At 47.1% G+C, this 25,249-nt stretch overlaps 1 protein-coding gene across 1 annotated transcript in view; it reads left to right on the forward strand.

The window, feature by feature from the left end:
* Window positions 1–25,249, forward strand: part of prom2 (prominin 2) — a 92,125-nt gene that overhangs the window by 51,193 nt on the left and 15,683 nt on the right. Inside the window, exons 13-18 of the mRNA XM_078223038.1 lie at window positions 998–1,089; window positions 5,778–5,862; window positions 8,075–8,221; window positions 9,470–9,541; window positions 13,591–13,680; window positions 15,405–15,458. Coding sequence (XP_078079164.1) covers window positions 998–1,089; window positions 5,778–5,862; window positions 8,075–8,221; window positions 9,470–9,541; window positions 13,591–13,680; window positions 15,405–15,458 — 540 coding nt within the window. The remainder of the gene's footprint in view (window positions 1–997; window positions 1,090–5,777; window positions 5,863–8,074; window positions 8,222–9,469; window positions 9,542–13,590; window positions 13,681–15,404; window positions 15,459–25,249) is intronic.

Consider the following 25,249-nt stretch of genomic DNA (forward strand, 5'->3'; position numbering starts at 1 on the left):
CCCTCCTGCCACTGGGAACAGAGATTCCTTATTTACTCTGTCAAAGCACTTAAGATTTTGAACATTTCTCTCAAACCTCCCCTTAAGTTTCTCTACTCTATGGAGATCTGAACCAAAGTGTGAAGCATTTTAATTCAATGCCCCTGACTTGGAAGGCCCCTTGTATCTGCAGTTCTCCCTGTCAGTTGGTAAATGATATCAGTACCGAGGGGAGTTTAAGCGGTGTCCAATTACCACTTCACTATAAACAGCGCCAAACCGGCTATATTTTTTGAGTGCCTGCTGTATATTTTGCTTGAATTTCAATTCCATTCATTTCAATTTAAGGGCAATTTCCACAATACTGCTCATCACTGAATGTAATGTTATCCTCACTCACTGAGATTCAGTCCCAGTATTCACTCTGACCACAAGGTGACAGTGTGTACTAACGGAATAAAGAGCAGCTCATTAATCTGAGAGTTGGCAAAGGGTTCAGGGAGGGGAGGTGGACATTAATAATCAGGATGATGGAACAGGATTGAGTCATAGAATTATAGAAGCCCTGCAGTGCAGAAAGAGGTCATTCGGCCCATCGAGCCTGCACTGACAAGAATCCCACCGAGGCCACATTCCCGTAACCCCACATTTACCTTGCTAGTCCTCCTGACACTAAGGGGCAATTTAGCATGGCCAATGCCCTTAACCTGCACATCTTTGGACTGTGGGAGGAAACCGGTGCACCCGGAGGAAACCCACGCAGACACAGGGAGAACGCGCAAATTCCACACGGACAGTCACCTGAGGCTGGAATTGAACCCAGGTCCCTGGCGCTGTGAGGCAGCAGTGCTAACCACTGTGCCACCGTGCCGCCCTAATTGGATTGGCAGAAAGAAGCTAAGTAATCTTCTTTTGCTGCGTAGACCACAGTGTGCAGGAGGTGATTTTGAGATAGGCACAAGCTACAGAGTGAACAGTACTGAAACTGATACATGTATACTCTTAACTTCTGTTGCAGAATATTGAAAACTCAGGGCTGACGGCTAACCTCAACCTGGCGCAGTCCTTTGGATTGAAGAATACCACTCTGAGCATCAGTAACGTTTACAAGTGAGTGAAAACTTAAACACTCCTTCATAATTATTGCTGGAGAGACATCTGAATTATCTCCCCCCCCCAACCCCCCCCACCCCCTGAGCATAAACCTAAGTTTAAAAGCTTATTTTATCAATGTCACGAGTAGGCTTACATTAACACTGCAATGAAGTTACTGTGAAAATCCCCTCATCGCCACACTCCGGCGCCTGTTCGGGTACACTGCGGGAACATTTAGCATGGCCAATGCACCCAACCAGCACGTCTTTCGGATTGTGGGAGGAAACCGGAGCACCCGGAGGAAACCCACGCAGACACGGAGAGAACGTGCAGACTCTGCATAGACAGTGAGCCGAGCATTGAACCCGGGTCCCTGGCACTGTGAGGCAGCGGTGCTAACCACTGTGCCACCGTGCCACCCTGCCATGGTGTTTTTTCTGGAATTTCTGGGGCTAATCGGGAGTGTGGGCCACCAATCCAATTACAATAGCTCCCAATTACATCACTGCGATGTTACTGGAACCGTGAAATGATGGAATTTCCCCTTTTAGGTAAGGTTCTGATTGCTGGAGTTACACTGGAGGCAGTTCAAATGTTTCTGGGATTTTGGGTTTTCAATTACTCATTTCCCCTCCCCCTGCATGCAACACCATCCCCCTCCCCCTCCGCCCCCACCCCATCCCAACAGCCCAAACTGTCTCCTGTCAATTCTTACATAAATCTGCAACAATAATACTCAGCGTATGGGCACTTTAGATTGGTCAGTTTAAAGGGAGTGTCTGTTTGAGGGTTTGTTTTTTTGGGAAGAAGGTAAGGGGAACTCAGCAACAAAGTTGCCCAGACCTGGAGAGATTGTTTCCATGTGGGATGGGATAGGATTGATGGGAGTGATAGGGATGGGTTGGAATGAGAGGAGTAAAAGAATCATAGAAACCCTGCAGTGCAGAAAGAGGCCATCTGGCCCATCGAGTCTGCACCGACCATAATCCCACCCAGGCCCTACCCCCACACATTTACCCGCTAATCCCTCTAACCTGCGCATCTCAGGACACTAAGGGGCAATTTTAGCATGGCCAATCAACCTAACCCGCACATCTTTAGACTGTGGGAGGAAACCGGAGCACCCGGAGGAAACCCACGCAGACACGAGGAGAATGTGCAAACTCCACACAGACAGTGACCCAAGCCAGGAATCGAACCCAGGTCCCTGGAGCTGTGAAGCAGCAGTGCTAACCACTGTGCTACTGTGCCGCGGTAGCACAAGAGATAAGATGGGAATGGCCTGGAATGGCAGAGCGACAGAGGGGTGGGTGAATTGATGGAATTGGGAACAAAATGATGGACACAATTATTTGATATGACTTGTTATCCAAAAGCTGAAAGGAAGATTCTCTAGATCTGAGTATTTGAGAAAAGCTGTGGAATTAAAACAAGATATCAGTGCTGATTCTATAATGAAGAAAATTATAACAGTCAGTACCCACTCAGAGTTACTACGCAGTCAAGCGCCAATGACCATACACCACTGCAGAGGCTTAGAGTCAGTGAAGGAACAATTAGGATATTGTTAGGATATTGGCGGCACGGTAGCACAGTGGTTAGCACTGCTGCTTCACAGCTCCAGGGTCCCGGGTTCGATTCCCGGCTCGGGTCACTGTCTGTGCGGAGTTTGCACATTCTCCTCGTGTCTGCGTGGGTTTCCTCCGGGTGCTCCGGTTTCCTCCCACAGTCCAAAGATGTGCAGGTTAGGTTGATTGGCCATGCTAAAATTGCCCCTTAGTGTCCTGGGATGTGTAGGTTAGAGGGATTAGTGGGTAAATATGTGGGGGTAGGGCCTGGGTGGGATTGTGGTCGATGCAGACTCGATGGGCCAAATGGCCTTCTTCTGCACTGTAGGGTTTCTATGTTTCGATGTTATGAAACTTGAATCCTAAACAAAGGACCTTGTCATGGAATGAGATTGGTTAGGAAGCTGTTTTTCTTTGATGACATATTATAATGATAGATGATAGATTAACCTTATAACAGACAGATTTCAAAGAGGTATAGGGTGGGAGATTTCCAGCCGCGTTCTTCCCAAGGTCAGAAATTCCCACCTGAGGTCAATGGACCTTTGCATGGTCCGTCCTCACCCACTATGATTCCCGTGGCGTGCGGGATGGGAAAATGCTGCCCCTGGTGTTGATTTTTTGAATAATATTGAGCCTGTCTGGTGTAAACCTGCCTTTGAGAGAAAACAGTTGCCAATTAGACTTTCCTATCCTCTGGATGGGGTTTTCCAGTCCCTTCCTACTGGGGAATCCTCCAGTCTTGCAGAAGTCAATGGGATTTAAATGGATCACAGAATCCACTGTGGGAAATGCCACCATGGGAAAGCCTACCACGGCAGGGCCAAAAGGTCTCGGCGTATGAGGATAAAGAAATCACAAGGTTAGACTCTGAACAGAATATCTATTTCTCAGCCTGTTTTGACAAATGCACACCTTTTTCCAGAGTGAAAAATGTTGACTCTGTTGAAGTCTTTGGTGTAAGAATAACTAGAAGTGCCGTATTTACAGAAATACTGTTACAGTACACATACTAAATTGACTGCAAGTATTTCTGGGTTTTTGCTCTTTTAACATGTTCCTCCCGAGGTCTAAATATCCCACCCATCTAATCATTAATATAACCATTCTCATTCTGCATTCTTACTGTATGAACATTTTATATCGAGAGAATTAGAATCCAAGGGGGTAGAGGTCACAATATCTCACGCTATACAACGTCCTGGTTACACCAGACCTGGAGTTACTGTGAACAGTTCTGGGTCCCATATATTAGGAAGGATACATTGACCTTGGAGGGAATCGGCACAGATTTACCGGAATGATACCTGGACTCCAAGGGCGAAGTTATGAGTTATTAAAAATCTAGGGTGTAATTTTCCCATCCTGCCCACCATGGGATTGGTAGTGGGCAGGACAGGACCATGCAAAAGTCCATTGCCTTAGGTGGGGTTTTCCGGTCTTGGGGTGAGTGTGGCCGGAAAATCCCACCCCCCAGAGTTGTATTCCCTAGATTTTCGAGGATTATGACTCTGGGGCGGCACGGTAGCACAGTGGTTAGCACTGCTGCTTCACAGCTCCAGGGTCCCGGGTTCGATTCCTGGCTCGGGTCACTGTCTGTGTGGAGTTTGCACATTCTCCTCGTGTCTGCGTGGGTTTCCTCCGGGTGCTCCGGTTTCCTCCCACAGTCCAAAGATGTGCGGGTTAGGTTGATTGGCCAGGTTAAAAAAGGGGCGGCACGGTAGCACAGTGGTTAGCACTGCTGCTTCACAGCTCCAGGGTCCCGGGTTCGATTCCTGGCTCGGGTCACTGTCTGTGTGGAGTTTGCACATTCTCCTCGTGTCTGCGTGGGTTTCCTCCGGGTGCTCCGGTTTCCTCCCACAGTCCAAAGATGTGCGGGTTAGGTTGATTGGCCAGGTTAAAAAAAAAAAAATTGCCCCTTAGAGTCCTGGGATGCGTAGGTTAGAGGGATTAGTGGGTAAATATGTGGGGGTAGGGCCTGGGTGGGATTGTGGTCGGTGCAGACTCGATGGGCCGAATGGCCTCCTTCTGCACTGTAGGGTTTCTATGATTCTATGATTTCTATGGGGTAATTAGATTGAGGTTTTTAAGATATTAAGTGGAAGAGAGGGGATAGAGAGAGAGAAACTCGTGCCACTGGTTTAGGGAGTGTAAGACTTTGGAGCAAAGTTTATAAATTAGTGATACCTTTCCAGATGAGGTTAGGGAACATTTCTATATACACACAGGGTGATAGAGATTTCAAACTCTCCACCCAAAATGGCATTTGGTGCTGTTTCAATTGGAAATCTGAGATTGATGGAGTTTCATAAGTCAAGGGTATTAAGGGATATGGGGCAAATGTGTCCACATGGAGCTGTGTGGACCTGGCTTCCCAGTGGCAGGCGAGGGGTGCAATGTTCCAAGGAAGGCCTCCTCTGCCTGCCTGGATCCAGCTGAAACTGCTGGGCGCCCTGTGGGTGAGCTCCCCCCTCACAATGATGGCTCTGCGTCCATTTTTTAATATAAAGATCGACAAGCCAGCGTGAGGATGCATCCATGATGGGGTGCCCTCTCTCCCTCTCTCTCTCCCCTCTCTCCCCCTCTCCCCCCTCTCACTCATTGAAAATGAAAGTCTGCTGTTTTGACAAAGATGGACAGCTCCTGTTTGCCAACCTGTCGTCCTTAAATGGATAGCGAGCACAGCCTATAGCCATTAATTGGACAATTTGGGGAAAATCAGAACTGGGAGTGACTGTTTCCCACAGAGTGTGGGCCCTGACCCCTATTTGACCTTGATGACAGGGACTTGAAGCCTGTGCACAAATTCTAGCCCTAAAGTGTTGTTCCCAGCACTGAACATAATGGCTGGAATTCTCTGACCTCACCTGGGGCTGGGATTATCCACTCCCGCTGCTATGAAAGGAGATTTGGCTGAGTGCCAATTCTTTGTTCTTGCTGGCAGCGGTCACGGGGCGTACGGGACCAGAAAATTCCAGCCAATATTCCATTTGGATTGAATTAACGTGATGTTAGGTTTAGCACAGCACCCTGGCTCTTGTAGCCTGTGGCTCTGTCTATAACACTCAGGATCCTGTATGCTTTGTCAAGTTCTCGGTGACCCCCTCACACACTCAGCTCCTTTTCTGTACACAGTGATTGCCAGAACAACACGCCTGTCTGGAAGGTCCTGAAACTGAGCCAGACCTTCAATTTGGATGAATATTTGGACCTGAGTAAGGTATGTCAGTAACCAATGGATCCCAAATTGTGGCTGGAATTCTCCATCCTCGCCCGCGGCTGGGGTTCTCCAGTCCTACTGCAGTCAATGGGGATTTGGCTGAGCGCCAAATCCTCTGTTCTTGTTGACAGTGTTGGCAAGGCGTACAAGACCGGAGAATTCCGGCCAATGTGTTTGCCACATCGATGTTTCAATAACATTGCTTAATGCTGAATTTCATCTGACATCTATTTGGAATAGTTTTTGCATACCTTTTTAAATTCATTCGTGGGACATGATTGTCGCTGGCTGGCCAGCATTTAATGCCCATCCCTAGTTGCCCTTGAGAAGGTGGTGGTGAGCTGCCTTCTTGAATCGCTGCAGTCCATGTTCTGTGGGTTGACCCACAGTGCCGTTAGGGAGGGAATTCCAGGATTTTGACCCAGCGACAGGGAAGGAACGGCGATATATTTCCAAGACAGGATGCTGAGTGGCTTGGAGGGGAACTTGCAGGTGGTGGTGTTCCCATTTATCTGCTGCCCTTGTCCTTCTAGATGGAAGTGGTCGTGGGTTTGGAAGATGCTGTTTAAGGATCTTTGGTGAATTGCTGCAGTGCATCTTGTAGATAGTACACACTGCTGCTACTGAGCGTCAGTGGGACAATGACTGAGTCTGGGCTTTGTTACTGTAGGGGGAGCTACCCTTTGAACATATGAATATAGGAAATAACAGGAGGAGACCATTCAGCCCTTTGAGCCTCCTCTGTCATTCAAACCAATCATGGCTGATCTTCTGCCTCAGTTCCATTTTCCTGTCCATCCCCATATCCCCTGATTCCCTGAGAGACCAAAAATCTGTCTATCCCAGCCTCCAATATATTCAGCGATGAAGCCTCCACAACCCTCTGCAGGCTGCATAAACTCTCTCCCTTCTATATTTAAAGTGTCCCAACAGGCAGTGGATAGTATGGCTGCTTGAAATGGTGAATGAACCAGGAGATGGTAGTTTCTGTGTGACGTTGATTAATCACAGTTACTGCTCCATTAGGGTCAGATACAGCAGGCCGGGTCCTTCTTCCTGGTTGCCGGGTCCTCGTTCCTGGTTGCTGGGTCCTTGCTCCTGGTTGCTGGGCCCTTGTTCCTGGTCACCGGGTTCTTGTTCCTGTTGCCGGATCCTTGTTTCTGTTGCCGGGTCCTTGTTCCTGTTGCCGGATCCTTGTTCCTGGTTACCGGGTCCTTGTTCCTGGTTACCGGGTCCTTGTTCCTGTTGCCGGATCCTTGTTCCTGGTTGCCGGATCCTTGTTCCTGGTTGCTGGGTCCTTGTTCCTGGTTGCTGTCTAGTTTAGGGCTAGGTTGGTTTTCTGGGCCTGAATTGGAAGTTGCCAATGCGAGCAGCCAGCGTTCCTGATGTCATGTCACATGGAGCGTGATGATGCCAAGAGCGGTTCACAGCGTCATCACTCCCACATGGTGATATTACACCGGGCGGATGTGCCTCACTGCTGGCAGCTCATCAATCAAAAGGCCAATTGAGCCAATTAAAGGATCTCCCTTCCAGCCTGCACTGCCATTCATTTTGATCATGGCTGATCATCAAATTCAATATCCTGATTCCTCTCTTCTCCCCATACCCCTTGATTCCTTTAGCCCCAAGAGCTATATTTAATTTCTTCTTGAAATCACACAACGCTTTGGCCTCAACTACTTTCTGTGGGAGTGAATTCCACACATTCACCACCCACTGGGTGGAGAAATTTCTCCTCACCTCAGTTCTAAAACTGAGAGGCCTGTGGATTTCTACTGTTGATGCACGGGAAAGGGGGGCAGGCATGGGGCACACATTGTTCATCTCCTACATCCAGGGCAGGATATAAGGCTGAGGAGGAATGGAGGAATGGAGGATCGAGGAGGAATGGAGGATCGAGGACGAATAGAGGAGCGAGAATCCTTTGTTCAGCCATTAGCTCTATTCTCTCTCCACAGAGGCTCCCAGACCAGCTGAGATTTTGCAGCATTTTCTGTTTTTGTTTGATTTAGATTGGACTGTCGGAGGGGGGATTAAATGTGTGGGAAGATTCCATGATAGAGGACGTGCATGGGCTTTGGGCCTGCATCCAACATATCGAATTACTTTGTTCCATGAATTACTTTGTTTCACTTTTATTGAAGTTCAATAACTCACCCAACAATTTGAACTAAAATAAAAAATTAAATATTGTTTTAATTTTTCTCAGTATACAGGGGACATCTCCAGTGAATTTGATAGCCTGAATATCAATTTATCAGGGATTGTATTACTAAATGACAAGGGCAAAAAGATTGTGAATGACTTGCTGAAGACTGGGATCAATGATTTAAATTTTACCAGCATCTCGAAGCAGGTAGGTTCTCTCTTGATGGATTGGCTTTTGTTGCTGAACGAGTCATCTGAGGAATACACAGATCGTCAATTTAAATCCCATCACGGGCAGTTTGAGAATTTGAATTCAAACATACAAGTTATGGAAATGGAAAATGAAAAGTAGAAGTGATCATGAAGCTGGCGAATTGTTATCTGAACCGAACTGACTAATGCCCAATTTACAGAGGCTTTAGTTATGTTGGCATAGTGGGAGAAACACTGAGGAAATATATTTTAACTTGTACATATAATTAATATATCATAACTTCAGGTTGGATTCCAGCTGTGCCCGTTTATAGTCATAGAGATACACAGCACGGAAACAGGCCCTTCGGCCCAACTTGTCCATGCTGACCAGGTTTCCTAAACCAAACTAGTCCTATTTGCCTGCGTTTGGCCCATATCTCTTTGAACCTTTCCCCTCCATGTGCCTGTCTAAATGTATTTTAAATGTTGCTATTGTACCCGCCTCCACCACCTCCCCTGGAAGCTCATTCCACACACGCACTACCCTCTGTGTGAAAAAGTTGCCCCTCGGGTCCCTTTTAAATCTTTCCCCTCTCACCTTAAACCTGTGCCCTCTAGTTTTAGACTCCCCTACCCTGGGGAAAAGACCTTGGCTATTCACCTTATCTCTGCCCCTCATGATTTTATAAACCTGTATAAGGTCACCTCTCATCATCCTACACTCCAGGGAAAAAAGTCCCAGCCTCTCCAGCCCCTCCTTATAAATCAAACCTTATACTCCTGGTAACATCCTTGTGAATCTTTTTTGTACTTCCAGTTTAACAACATCCTTTCTATAGCAGGATGACCAGAATTGTTCAGTACTCCAAATGTGGCCTGACCAATATCTTGTACAGTTGTAACCCAACGTCCCAACTCCTGTACTTAATGCTTTGACCGATGGAGGCAAGTGTACCAAAAGCCTTCATCACCACCATGGCTACCTGTGACGCCACTTTCAAGGAACTGTGTACCTGCAGCTCTGTGTCAGCCCTGCCCTGGTTTGTCTTATCAAAATGCACCACCTCGCATTTACCTGAATTAAACTCCACCTGCCATTCCTCGGCCCACTGGCCCAGTTGATCAAGATCCCATTGTAATCTTAGATAACCCTCTTCACTGTCCTCTACACCAATTTTAGTGTCATCCACAAACTTACTAACCATGCCTCCTATATTCTCATCCAAATCATTAATATAAACTTCCGCTTGCTATTTTTCAGTTGAGAATGCCGTTAATTCAGGGGGAACTGCTTTACACTGCAGAGAAACTACAAAATCTCTCAAAGGAAGTGGTAAGTCCATCAACAATCAACACGGGTCAGAAACATGAGCAGCGCATCTTCCTGTCCTCTTTCCAATTACGTATTATTTTGGCAACTTTTATTTTCATCAGTGTGTTAGTTCTGGAGATTGGAACACGTACTGATAGTCCAATGTCCAACTGAAGTGCTCCCACATGGGATGGATACAGATTTTGGGCAGCACGGTGGCACAGTGGTTAGCACTGCTGCCTCACAGCACCAGGGACCCGGATTCAAATCCGGCCTCTGTCTGTGTGAAGGTTGTGCGTCCTGCCCGTGTCTGTGTGAGTTTCCTCTGAGTGCTCCAGTTTCCTCCCACAGTCCAAAGGTTAGGTGGATTGGCCATGCTAAATTGCCCCTTAGTGTCAAGGGGACTCGCTAGGGTAAATATGTGGGGGTTACAGGGATAGGGTCTGGGTGGGATTGTTGTTGGTGCAGGCTCGATGGGCCGAATGGCCTCCTTCTGCACTGTAGGATTCTATGAATACCTCAAGAAAATCCAGAAAGAATATTCCCACAGAATATTTTCACAGAATAATATCTCCAGAGAATATCCCTACAAAATTTCCCCACAGAATAATACCCCCACAGAATATCTCCCACTGAATAATCCCATTTCACATTCCCACAGAGTACCCCCAGAATACACCCACAAATAACGACGGAATTTCTTTTCTGACTCGATACCGGTTCAACTCACACACCAGAGAGCTGAGCATGAAATCCAGACTGACTTTCCCGGTGTAATACTGAGGGAGTGCAGCAGTGTCAGTGGTGCCAGCTTTCGTTAAATCGAACCCCTGTCTGTCTTCTCACTTGGATGTAGGGTTTACCGGGCACTAGTTTGAAGAAGAGCTGGGGAGTTCTCCTTGCTGCTTTGGCCAATATCCCTCAATCGACATCACAAAGAACAGGTCACCTCGTCATCATCACAATGCGGGTTGTGGGATCCCGCTGTGCACAAACTGGCTGTTGTTTTTCCCACATTGCAATGGGTGACGACTCTTCAAAAAGTACTTAATTGTCTGTAATACTTCTTGACAGATGAAGAGATTGTTATAATGCGACAGAAAGGCAAATCTTACCTCTTTTTACCTTATGTTTATATTCGTGAGGTATCCCAGATATATATATTCCCCAAATGGGACTGTTTAATTTACAAATCCATCATCAATTGGCCTGTTTGTCAAACATTCTGGAGTAACAACAGGCCACAGAGCACAGCACAGCAAAATACAATGATACCGGTGATCCATAGCGGGCAATGCCACAGGGCAGCTGCCAGGAAACGGCATGAATATGAAGTGAAATGATGTGAAATGTCTCCATCCCAGGATATAAATTATCAGTTACAACTTAAAGAGCTGTGGAAAGGGGAGTGTAGAATTCTGCTTGTCAATCTGCAATCTCTTAGGCTCGATATGAGAACCAGCAGCCATGTGGCAGTTCAGTCATTCCCCACCCCACCTCAACCCACCCCTACACCCCCCACTGCTGCAAGGAGCGACACATTGAGCTGCATTTGACTGCTGTCCTCCTGCACCCCCCAGCAGAGTCAGTGGGGGTGCAGGGTGAGCCTGCCCACACGACAGCTGGCTACGCTACTGTCTGAACTGGCTAAGGGCAGGTGTTCCTATATGGATGTCGTCTATATGGATTTCAGTAAGGCATTTGACAAAGTCCCACATGGCAGGTTGGTTAAGAAGGTTAAGGCTCATGGGATACAAGGAGAAGTGGCTAGATGGGTGGAGAACTGGCTTGGCCATAGGAGACAGAGGGTAGTGGTCGAAGGGTCTTTTTCCAGCTGGAGGTCTGTGACCAGTGGTGTTCCGCAGGGCTCTGTACTGGGACCTCTGCTATTTGTGATATATATAAATGATTTGGAAGAAGGTGTAACTGGTGTAATCAGCAAGTTTGCGGATGACACGAAGATGGCTGGACTTGCGGATAGCGAAGAGCATTGTCAGGCAATACAGCAGGATATAGATAGGCTGGAAAATTGGGCGGAGAGGTGGCAGATGGAGTTTAATCCGGATAAATGCGAAGTGATGCATTTTGGAAGAAATAATGTAGGGAGGAGTTATACAATAAATGGCAGAGTCATCAGGAGTATAGAAACACAGAGGGACCTAGGTGTGCAAGTCCACAAATCCTTGAAGGTGGCAACACAGGTGGAGAAGGTGGTGAAGAAGGCATATGGTATGCTTGCCTTTATAGGACGGGGTATAGAGTATAAAAGCTGGAGTCTGATGATGCAGCTGTATAGAACGCTGGTTAGGCCATATTTGGAGTACTGCGTCCAGTTCTGGTCGCCGCACTACCAGAAGGACGGGGAGGCGTTAGAGAGAGTGCAGAGAAGGTTTACCAGGATGTTGCCTGGTATGGAGGGTCTTAGCTATGAGGAGAGATTGGGTAGACTGGGGTTGTTCTCCTTGGAAAGACGGAGAATGAGGGGAGATCACAAGATTATGAAGGGTATAGATAGGGTGAACAGTGGGAAGCTTTTTCCCAGGTCGGAGGTGACGATCACGAGGGGTCACGGGCTCAAGGTGAGAGGGGCGAAGTATAACTCAGATATCAGAGGGACGTTTTTTACACAGAGGGTGGTGGGGGCCTGGAATGCGCTGCCAAGTAGGGTGGCGGAGGCAGGCACGCTGACATCGTTTAAGACTTACCTGGATAGTCACATGAGCAGCCTGGGAATGGAGGGATACAAACGATTGGTCTAGTTGGACCAAGGAGTGGCACAGGCTTGGAGGGCCGAAGGGCCTGTTTCCTGTGCTGTACTGTTCTTTGTTCTTTGTTCCGCCCCTATATTGAGACGATGTCCCACCTTCATAGATACTGATCAGTCAGATAGTTAGCGGTTCGCAACCCCAACAGTTTAAAATTGGAGCAGAGTAGGTCAGGGGTTAGGTAGGTCAGGGGTTGGGCAGGTCAGGGGGTCAGGCAGGTCAGCAGGTGGGCAAGTCAGGGGGCGGGGAGGTCAGGGGCGGGCAGGTCAGGGGTCGGGGAGGTCAGAGGGTGGGGAGGTCAGAGGGCGGGGAGGTCAGGGGGCGGGCAGGTCAGTGGGTGGGCAGGTCAGTAGCGGGCAGGTCAGGGGTGGCGGATAGGTCAGGGAGCAGGGAGGTCAGGTGGTAGGGAGGTCAGGGGCGAGGAGGTCAGTGGGCGGAGAGGTCGGGGCGGGGAGGTCGGGGCGGGGAGGTCAGGGGCGGGGAGGTCAAGGGGCGCGGAGGTCATGGGGCAGGGAGGTCAGGGGGCAGCCAGGTCAGGGGACGGGCAGGTCAAGGGCAGGTCAGGGGTCGGGCAGGTCAAGGGCAGGCAGGTCAGGGGCGGGCAGGTCAGGGGGTGGGCAGGTCAGGTGTCAGGCAGGTCAAGGGCAGGCAGGTCAGGGGTCGGGCAGGTCAGGGGTCGGGCAGGTTAGTGGGTGGGCAGGTCGGGGTGGGAAGGTCGGGGTGGGAAGGTCAGGCGAGGCGGGCAGTTCAGGGGGCGGGCAGTTGGGGGTTAGGAATGTCAGGGGCTGGTAAGTTGATGGGGGGTGAGCAGGTAGGGTTAGGGCAGGGCACAAGCTGCATTTTACAAGCCCCTCCTCACCCTCCCCCTGTCCCACACCACCATCTTCAAACCCACTGTCCAGGCGCATAAAATCCAACCTGTATTATGGCCAATAATGGGAATACGGAGCTGGGCTGCGAGATGTGGGAAATAAAGTGACGAAATTTCTTGGGATATTTGTTTGCAGTGTATATGTGGAGATAGCCGTGTATTTGGTACACTCAATTCTACCAAACCATTAGCAGTGGTTAAAGAGCGACCAGCCCCTTCACACAGCTGCTTCAGCAATGCCCAGATCCTGAGAGTGTGTGAGATTGTATCAAACCCAGGCTGTACCTGACCAGGGAGTGTTTGATCGGGAAGATGGGATTTATGTGAAAACATCTAATTCCCAATGCTAATGAGTGCTCACTCTTATGAGGTCAAACTCCATCACATAACTGTCACCAGATACTCTGTTCACACACATGTCCATTGTATTACAGTCAGACCCAATCAAAACTGATCTCAGCAGAAATGCAGCAAGCCTGAAGGAATTGAACAATTGGATCCAGAACAACATGGTGCCAAACATTGTAAGTGTTAATGCTGGATGTGTGCACATATTTACATCACAATCACAGCACAGTTACTTCAACATGGGAAATCTGTCTCAGACTGGATTGCTTAGGCAGAAAAACGGATGGTGCAGGGGTTAGCACTGCTGCCTCACAGTGCCAGGGATCCGGGTTCAATTCCAACCTTGGGTGACAGTGTGGAGTTTGCACATTCTCCCCGTGTCTGCGTGGGTTTCTTCCGGGTGCTCCCATTTCATCCCACACTCCAAAGATGTGCGGGTTAGGTGGGTTGGCCATGCTAAATTGCCCCTTAGTGTCAGGGGGATTAGCAGGGTAAACATGTGAGGTTAAGGAGATAGGGCCTGGGTGGGATTGTTGTCAGTGCAGGCTTGATGGGCCGAATGGCCTCCTTCGGCACTGTATGGACTCTATGCTTATTAGACCCAAGAGGTCCACACTTATCCCTGCACTGCTGTGTTAAACCCTATCATTCAATTCAAATTTGTTATGACGTATGCTAATCAGGCTCACGCCCTTCCTGGTGTGAACTTGGTCATGTCATCAGAGGGGAGCAGAGAAGATCCCAAACCGAAATCTCACAGGTGCAAATGTCATTTTGGGCCTCTCAGGAGATTTAGCAGCTGTTACGGGATTTGTGCCCGTGACTCGCGTAGATGCTGAAACACGGCCTGTAGCTCCAGACTACAACATGCCCGTAAAAGTCCATGTTGCCATAGCAACTCGGCATCCTTGAGTGACCCATACCACCTTCACCCACCCTTCAGTACATCCAAAACATTAGCTCCTCTTTTCTCTCTACATGTGTTTAAATTCTGATTTCTGATGCTTGAATTATACTGGTTTTTATTCATAAAAAGTGCCGCAATTGCCTTTTGAACCTATTTACATAGAATTTACAGCACAGAAACAGACCATTTGGCCCCACTCATCTGTGCTATGTTTGTGTTCCACACAAGGCTGACCCTAACTTATTTCATCTCACTTCATTAATATATTCTATACCTTTCGCCCTCATTTCATTCTCTGGTTTCTATGGATCTATTCATCTCAATCACTCCCCTTGGAAGTGAGTTCCATAGTCTCACACTTGATCATGTCTGCTTCATTCTCCCTCCTCATCAGACCCCACTTGGAGTACTGTGCTCAGTTCTGGTCGCCTCATTACACGAAGGATGTGGAAAAGATTGAAAGGGTGCAGAGGAGATTTACAAGGATGTTGCCTGGATTGAGTGGCATGCCTTATGAGGATAGGCTGAGGGAGCTCGGTCTTTTCTCCTTGGAGAGACGTAGGATGAGAGGAGACCTAATAGAGGTATATAAGATGTTGAGAGGTATAGATCGGGTGGACTCTCAGAGGCTTTTTCCCAGGGTGGAAATGGCTGCTACGAGAGGACACCGGTTTAAGGTGCTGGGGGGTAGGTACAGGGGAAATGTTAGGGGGAGGTTTTTCATACAGAGGGTGGTGGGCGAGTGGAATCGGCTGCCGTCAGTGGTGGTGGAGGCAAACTCAATAGGGTCTTTTAAGAGACTCCTGGATGAGTACATGGGACTTAATAGGATGGAGGGTTAGAGGTAGGCCTAAAAGGTAGGGATATGTTCGGCACAACTTGTGGGGCCGAAGGGCCTGTTTTGTGCTGTAGTTTTTCTGTGTTTCTATGTTTCTCTATGTTAGAAAGGGAAAGTGATGGATTTTGTTGACTGTTTGATTTTTGGTTTAACAGGGAAAGTTGAAAGAAAACATTGAGAATCTTCAGGCAAAGACTTCACAGATTGAGGTGCACAATTTGTTTGAAACTATTTCTGTGACTGCTTTACAGATGTTGCTCCTTGATCTAACTCCTGTTCTCTGATAGCTCGAGGCCAGAGCTGTCAATCAGTGAAATGTGTAGTTTGAGATGATCAGACATGAGCAGACGCTGAGCTGAATCATCAAGCTGCAACATCACATGGGTGATCTGGACTTCATTCTTAGATACCCTATGACAACGATATTGTTAAATTACATAATCACAAGATGTTTAAAGGACATCATTCAGCCCATTCATCAATCCAGACTGCCCAGCCCTGACATTTCAAATGTTTGTGAAAGGATTCCAGGATCCCGCTGGGCAGATACTTCCACACATCGATCAACTTTTATATCAAGAGGAATCTCCTGATAAAAATGCCCATATTTCACCTTTTACCCCATTCCTATATCGAAATTTAGTTTGCAGTAATTTCCCAGGCATGTCTTGAATGTAGAGATCATGTGCCGCGGTGGGTAGTGTCCCTGCCTCATGTTCACTTCCACTCCAGAACATGATGGTCGAGGACGGTGCGTTCAGAATGTGGCCAAACAGCTATCAATTTATAAAGCCTTCTAACACACGCCAATGACAGGCGGTGAGAGCGGGAGATATTCCTGTTCAGCCGAGTGATGGAAATAAGTTGCAGCTTCTCCCTCATTATCCACAGCTCCAGGTTACAACATGCAGCTAAAAGTGTATGTTGTCACAGCGACTCAGGCTCTTATAACTATTCCTGGCACTGCCTCCACAGCTGGATGCCCCCAGTCAAAAGAACTGGGCAGAGTTCGCAAGGACTGGTCTAACCAGAGCTCGAAATAATTGGAATTCATTTCCTTATTTCCAGTGGTGAGAGCACTCTGAATCATTGAGATCATATTGTTGTTGTTAGAACATTATATATTGATGTAAACTTGTTGTTATATCCAACGTGACTGTGTTACACGCTGTGACTGTGTTACACGCTGTGACTGTGTTACACGCTGTGACTGTGTTACACGCTGTGTCTGTGTTACACGCTGTGTCTGTGTTACACTGTGACTGTGTTACACTGTGACTGTGTTACACTGTGACTGTGTTACACGTTTTGTCTGTGTTACACTGTGACTGTGTTACACGCTGTGACTGTGTTACACTGTGTCTGTGTTACACGCTGTGTCTGTGTTACACTGTGTCTGTGTTACACGCTGTGACTGTGTTACAGACTGTGACTGTGTTACACACTGTGTCTGTGTTACACTGTGTCTGTGTTACACGCCGTGTCTGTGTTACACTGTGACTGTGTTACACGCTGTGACTGTGTTACACTGTGTCTGTGTTACACGCTGTGTTTGTGTTACACTGTGACTGTGTTACACGCTGTGACTGTGTTACAAACTGTGTCTGTGTTACACACTGTGATTGTGTTACAGACTGTGACTGTGTTACACACTGTGTCTGTGTTACACTGTGTCTGTGTTACACGCTGTGTCTGTGTTACACTGTGACTGTGTTACACGCTGTGACTGTGTTACACTGTGTCTGTGTTACACGCTGTGTCTGTGTTACACTGTGACTGTGTTACACGCTATGTCTGTGTTACACTGTGACTGTGTTACACACTGTGACTGTGTTACACTGTGTCTGTGTTACACGCTGTGTCTGTGTTACACTGTGACTGTGTTACACACTGTGACTGTGTTACACTGTGTCTGTGTTACACGCTGTGTCTGTGTTACACTGTGTCTGTGTTACACTGTGACTGTGTTACACACTGTGACTGTGTTACACTGTGTCTGTGTTACACGCTGTGTCTGTGTTACACTGTGACTGTTACACACTGTGACTGTGTTACACACTGTGACTGTGTTACACTGTGTCTGTGTTACACACTGTGTCTGTGTTACACTGTGACTGTGTTACACACTGTGTCTGTGTTACACTGTGACTGTGTCACACACTGACTGTGTTACACTGTGTCTGTGTTACACACTGTGTCTGTGATACACACTGTGACTGTGTTACACACTGTGTCTGTGTTACACTGTGACTGTGTTACACGCTGTGTCTGTGTTACACTGTGTCTGTGTTACACGCTGTGTCTGTGTTACACTGTGACTGTGTTACACACTGTGTCTGTGTTACACTGTGACTGTGTTACACACTGTGTCTGTGTTACACTGTGACTGTGTTACACACAGTGACTGTGTAACACTGTGACTGTGTTTCAGACTGTGACTGTGTTACACGGTGTCTGTGTTACACACTGTGACTGTGTTTCAGACTGTGACTGTGTTACACGGTGTCTGTGTTACACACTGTGACTGTGTTTCAGACTGTGACTGTGTTAAACGCTGTGACTGTGTTACACACTGTGTCTGTGTTACACACTGTGACTGTGTTACACACTATGTCTGTGTTACACGCTGTGTCTGTGTTACACACTGTGACTGTGTTACACACTGTGACTGTGTTACAGACTGTAACTGTGTTGCACTGTGACTGTGTTACACACTGTGACTGTGTTACACACTGTGTTACACTGTGACTGTGTTTCAGACTGTGACTGTGTTACACGCTGTGACTGTGTTACACACTGTGTTACACTGTGACTGTGTTACACACTGTGTTACACTGTGACTGTGTTACATACTGTGTCTGTGTTACACACTGTGACTGTGTTACACACTATGTCTGTGTTACACACTGTGTTACACTGTGACTCGGTTACACACTGTGACTGTGTTACACGCTGTGTCTGTGTTACACTGTGACTGTGTTACACACTGTGTCTGTGTTACACTGTGACTGTGTTACACACTGACTGTGTTACACTGTGTCTGTGTTACACACTGTGTCTGTGATACACACTGTGACTGTGTTACACACTGTGTCTGTGTTACACTGTGTCTGTGTTACACGCTGTGTCTGTGTTACACTGTGACTGTGTTACACACTGTGTCTGTGTTACACTGTGACTGTGTTACACACTGTGTCTGTGTCACACTGTGACTGTGTTACACACAGTGACTGTGTAACACTGTGACTGTGTTTCAGACTGTGACTGTGTTACACGGTGTCTGTGTTACACACTGTGACTGTGTTTCAGACTGTGACTGTGTTAAACGCTGTGACTGTGTTACACACTGTGTCTGTGTTACACACTGTGACTGTGTTACACACTATGTCTGTGTTACACGCTGTGTCTGTGTTACACACTGTGACTGTGTTACACACTGTGACTGTGTTACAGACTGTAACTGTGTTGCACTGTGACTGTGTTACACACTGTGACTGTGTTACACGCTGTGTCTGTGTTACAGACTGTAACTGTGTTGCACTGTGACTGTGTTACACACTGTGACTGTGTTACACACTGTGTTACACTGTGACTGTGTTTCAGACTGTGACTGTGTTACACGCTGTGACTGTGTTACACACTGTGTTACACTGTGACTGTGTTACACACTGTGACTGTGTTACAGACTGTAACTGTGTTGCACTGTGACTGTGTTACACACTGTGACTGTGTTACACACTGTGTTACACTGTGACTGTGTTTCAGACTGTGACTGTGTTACACACTGTGACTGTGTTACACACTATGTCTGTGTTACACACTGCGACTGTGTTACACACTGTGTTACACTGTGACTCGGTTACACACTGTGACTGTGTTACACACTGTGTCTGTGTTACACACTGTGACTGTGTTACAAACTGTGTCTGTGTTACACACTGTGATTGTGTTACAGACTGTGACTGTGTTACACACTGTGACTGTGTTACACACTGTGTCTGTGTTACACGCTGTGACTGTGTTACACTGTGTCTGTGTTACACGCTGTGACTGTGTTACACACTGTGTTACACAGTGATTGTGTTACACGCTGTGACTGTGTTACACGCTGTGACTGTGTTACGCGCTGTGACTGTGTTACACACTGTGTTACACTGTGACTGTGTTACACACTGTGACTGTGTTACACGCTGTGACTGTGTTACACACTGTGTCTGTATTACACACTGTGTCTGTGTTACATGCTGTGACTGTGTTACGCGCTGTGACTGTGTTACACACTGTGACTCGGTTACACACTGTGACTGTGTTACACACTGTGTCTGTGTTACACTGTGACTGTGTTACACGCTGTGACTGTGTTACACACTGTGTCTGTGTTACATGCTGTGACTGTGTTACGCGCTGTGACTGTGTTACACACTGTGTCTGTGTTACACTGTGACTGTGTTACACGCTGTGACTGTGTTACACGCTGTGACTGTGTTACACGCTGTGACTGTGTTACACACTGTGACTATGTTACACTGTGACTGTGTTACACGCTGTGACTGGGTTACACACTGTGACTGTGTTAGTGTTACACACTGTGACTGTGTTTCAGACTGTGACTGTGTTACACGGTGTGACTGTGTTACACACTGTGTTACACTGTGACTGTGGTACACACTGTGTCTGTGTTACACACTGTGACTGTGTTACACACTGTGACTGTGTTACACACTGTGTCTGTGTTATGTTACACACTGTGTTACACTGTGACTGTGTTACACACTGTGTCTGTGTTACACACTGTGACTGTGTTACGCACTGTGTTACACGCTGTGTCTGTTTTACACGCTGTGTTTGTGTTACACACTGTGTTACACTGTGACTGCGTTTCAGACTGTGACTGTGTTACACACTGTGTTACACGCTGTGTCTGTGTTACACACTGTGACTGTGTTACAGACTGTGTTACACTGTGACTGCGTTTCAGACTGTGACTGTGTTACACACTGTGTTACACGCTGTGTCTGTGTTACACGCTGTGTCTGTGTTACACGCTGTGACTGTGTTACACACTGTGTTACACTGTGACTGCGTTTCAGACTGTGACTGTGTTACACACTGTGTTACACGCTGTGTCTGTGTTACACACTGTGACTGTGTTACAGACTGTGACTGTGTTATACCGTGACTGTGTTTCAGATTGTGTCTGTGTTACACACTGTGACTGTGTTACACACTGTGACTGTGTTACACACTGTGTCTCTGTTACACACTGTGACTGTGTTACGCACTGTGTTACACGCTGTGTCTGTGTTACACACTGTGTCTGTGTTACACACTGTGACTGTGTTACACACTGTGTTACACTGTGACTGTGTTTCAGACTGTGACTGTGTTACACACTGTGACTGTGTTACAGACTGTGACTGTGTTACACTGTGTCTGTGTTACATGCTGTGACTGTGTTACACACTGTGTTACACTGTGACTGTGTTACACACTGTGACTGTGTTTCAGACTGTGACTGTGTTTCAGACTGTGACTGTGTTACACACTGTGACTGTGTTACACGCTGTGACTGTGTTACACACTGTGACTGTGTTACAGACTGTGACTGTGTTACACGCTGTGACTGTGTTACACGCTGTGTCTGTGTTACACACTGTGACTGTGTTACACGCTGTGTTACACTGTGACTGTGTTACACACTGTGACTGTGTTATACTGTGACTGTGTTACACACTGTGACGGTGTTACACACTGTGTCTGTGTTACACACTGTGACTGTGTTACACACTGTGACGGTGTTACACACTGTGACCGTGTTACACGCTGTGTCTGTGTTACACACTGTGTCTGTGTTACACACTGTGACTGTGTTTCAGACTGTGACTGTGTTACACGCTGTGACTGTGTTACACGCTGTGACTGTGTTACAGACTGTGACTGTGTTACAGACTGTGACTGCGTTACACACTGTGACTGTGTTACACGCTGTGACTGTGTTACACACTGTGACTGTGTTACACGCTGTGACTGTGTTACACGCTGTGACTGTGTTACACACTGTGACTGTGTTACACACTGTGACTGTGTTACACGCTGTGACTGTGTTACACACTGTGACTGTGTTACAGACTGTGACTGTGTTACACACTGTGACTGTGTTACACGCTGTGACTGTGTTACACGCTGTGACTGTGTTACACACTGTGACTGTGTTACACGCTGTGACTGTGTTACACGCTGTGACTGTGTTACACGCTGTGACTGTGTTACACACTGTGACTGTGTTACAGACTGTGACTGTGTTATACCGTGACTGTGTTTCAGACTGTGACTGTGTTACAGACTGTGACTGTGTTACACACTGTGACTGTGTTACACACTGTGACTGTGTTACACACTGTGTCTGTGTTACACACTGTGACTGTGTTACGCACTGTGTTACACGCTGTGTCTGTGTTACACACTGTGTCTGTGTTACACACTGTGACTGTGTTACACACTGTGTTACAGTGTGACTGTGTTTCAGACTGTGACTGTGTTTCAGACTGTGACTGTGTTACACACTGTGACTGTGTTACACGCTGTGACTGTGTTACACACTGTGACTGTGTTACAGACTGTGACTGTGTTACACGCTGTGACTGTGTTACACGCTGTGTCTGTGTTACACACTGTGACTGTGTTACAGACTGTGACTGTGTTACACACTGTGACTGTGTTACACGCTGTGACTGTGTTACACGCTGTGACTGTGTTACACACTGTGACTGTGTTACACACTGTGACTGTGTTACACGCTGTGACTGTGTTACACACTGTGACTGTGTTACAGACTGTGACTGTGTTACACACTGTGACTGTGTTACACGCTGTGACTGTGTTACACACTGTGACTGTGTTACACACTGTGACTGTGTTACACGCTGTGACTGTGTTACACGCTGTGACTGTGTTACACGCTGTGACTGTGTTACACACTGTGACTGTTTTACAGACTGTGACTGTGTTATACCGTGACTGTGTTTCAGATTGTGTCTGTGTTACACACTGTGACTGTGTTACACACTGTGACTGTGTTACACACTGTGTCTGTGTTACACACTGTGACTGTGTTACGCACTGTGTTACACGCTGTGTCTGTGTTACACACTGTGTCTGTGTTACACACTGTGACTGTGTTACACACTGTGTTACACTGTGACTGTGTTTCAGACTGTGACTGTGTTTCAGACTGTGACTGTGTTACACACTGTGACTGTGTTACACGCTGTGACTGTGTTACACACTGTGACTGTGTTACAGACTGTGACTGTGTTACACGCTGTGACTGTGTTACACGCTGTGTCTGTGTTACACACTGTGACTGTGTTACAGACTGTGACTGTGTTACACTGTGTCTGTGTTACATGCTGTGACTGTGTTACACACTGTGTTACACTGTGACTGTGTTACACACTGTGACTGTGTTATACCGTGACTGTGTTTCAGACTGTGACTGTGTTACACACTGTGACTGTGTTACACGCTGTGACTGTGTTACACACTGTGACTGTGTTACAGACTGTGACTGTGTTACACGCTGTGACTGTGTTACACGCTGTGTCTGTGTTACACACTGTGACTGTGTTACACGCTGTGTTACACTGTGACTGTGTTACACACTGTGACTGTGTTATACTGTGACTGTGTTACACACTGTGACGGTGTTACACACTGTGTCTGTGTTACACACTGTGACTGTGTTACACACTGTGATGGTGTTACACACTGTGACCGTGTTACACGCTGTGTCTGTGTTACACACTGTGTCTGTGTTACACACTGTGACTGTGTTTCAGACTGTGACTGTGTTACACGCTGTGACTGTATTACAGACTGTGACTGTGTTACACGCTGTGACTGTGTTACACACTGTGACTGTGTTACACGCTGTGACTGTGTTACACACTGTGACTGTGTTACACGCTGTGACTGTGTTACAGACTGTGACTGTGTTACACGCTGTGACTGTGTTACACACTGTGTCTGTGTTACACACTGTGACTGTGTTACACACTGTGACTGTGTTACACACTGTGTCTGTGTTACACACTGTGACTGTGTTACACACTGTGTCTGTGTTACACACTGTGACTGTGTTACACACTGTGACTGTGTTACACACTGTGACTGTGTTACACACTGTGTCTGTGTTACACACTGTGACTGTGTTACACACTGTGATGGTGTTACACACTGTGACCGTGTTACACGCTGTGACTGTGTTACACGCTGTGACTGCGTTACACACTGTGTCTGTGTTACACGCTGTGACTGTGTTACACGCTGTGACTGTGTTACACGCTGTGACTGTGTTACACGCTGTGACTGTGTTACACGCTGTGACTGTGTTACACGCTGTGACTGTGTTACACGCTGTGACTGTGTTACACGCTGTGACTGTGTTACACGCTGTGACTGTGTTACACGCTGTGACTGTGTTACACGCTGTGACTGTGTTACACGCTGTGACTGTGTTACACACTGTGACTGTGTTACACGCTGTGACTGTGTTACAGACTGTGACTGTGTTACAGACTGTGACTGTGTTACACGCTGTGACTGTGTTACACGCTGTGACTGTGTTGCACGCTGTGACTGTGTTACACACTGTGACTGTGTTACATGCTGTGACTGTGTTACACGCTGTGACTGTGTTACACACTGTGACTGTGTTACACACTGTGACTGTGTTACACGCTGTGACTGTGTTACAGACTGTGACTGTGTTACAGACTGTGACTGTGTTACACGCTGTGACTGTGTTACACACTGTGACTGTGTTACACTGTGACTGTGTTACACGCTGTGACTGTGTTACAGACTGTGACTGTGTTACACACTGTGTTCCACTGTGACTGTGTTACACACTGTGACTGTGTTATACCGTGACTGTGTTACACACTGTGACTGTGTTACACACTGTGACCGTGTTACACGCTGTGACTATGTTACACACTGTGTTACACTGTGACTGTGTTACACACTGTGACTGTGTTACACACTGTGACCGTGTTACACGCTGTGACTATGTTACACACTGTGTTACACTGTGACTGTGTTACACACTGTGACTGTGTTACACACTGTGACTGTGTTATACCGTGACTGTGTTACAGACTGTGACTGTGTTACACACTGTGACCGTGTTACACGCTGTGACTATGTTACACACTGTGTTACACTGTGACTGTGTTACACACTGTGACTGTGTTATACCGTGACTGTGTTACACACTGTGACTGTGTTACACACTGTGACCGTGTTACACGCTGTGACTATGTTACACACTGTGTTACACTGTGACTGTGTTACACACTGTGACTGTGTTACACACTGTGACTATGTTATACCGTGACTGTGTTACAGACTGTGACTGTGTTACACACTGTGACCGTGTTACACACTGTGTCTGTGTTACACACTGTGACTGTGTTACACGCTGTGACTATGTTACACACTGTGTTACACTGTGACTGTGTTACACACTGTGACTGTGTTACACACTGTGACTATGTTATACCGTGACTGTGTTACAGACTGTGACTGTGTTACAGACTGTGACTGTGTTACACACTGTGTCTGTGTTACAGACTGTGACTGTGTTACACACTGTGACTGTGTTATACCGTGACTGTGTTACAGACTGTGACTGTGTTACACACTGTGACTGTGTTACACACTGTGACTGTGTTACACACTGTGACTATGTTATACCGTGACTGTGTTACAGACTGTGACTGTGTTACAGACTGTGACTGTGTTACACACTGTGACTATGTTATACCGTGACTGTGTTACAGACTGTGACTGTGTTACAGACTGTGACTGTGTTACACACTGTGACTATGTTATACCGTGACTGTGTTACAGACTGTGACTGTGTTACACGCTGTGACTGTGTTACAGACTGTGACTGTGTTACACACTGTGACTGTGTTACACACTGTGACTATGTTAT

The sequence above is a fragment of the Mustelus asterias genome, chromosome 11, assembly GCF_964213995.1.
Source record: "Mustelus asterias chromosome 11, sMusAst1.hap1.1, whole genome shotgun sequence".
Classification (NCBI taxonomy): domain Eukaryota; kingdom Metazoa; phylum Chordata; class Chondrichthyes; order Carcharhiniformes; family Triakidae; genus Mustelus; species Mustelus asterias.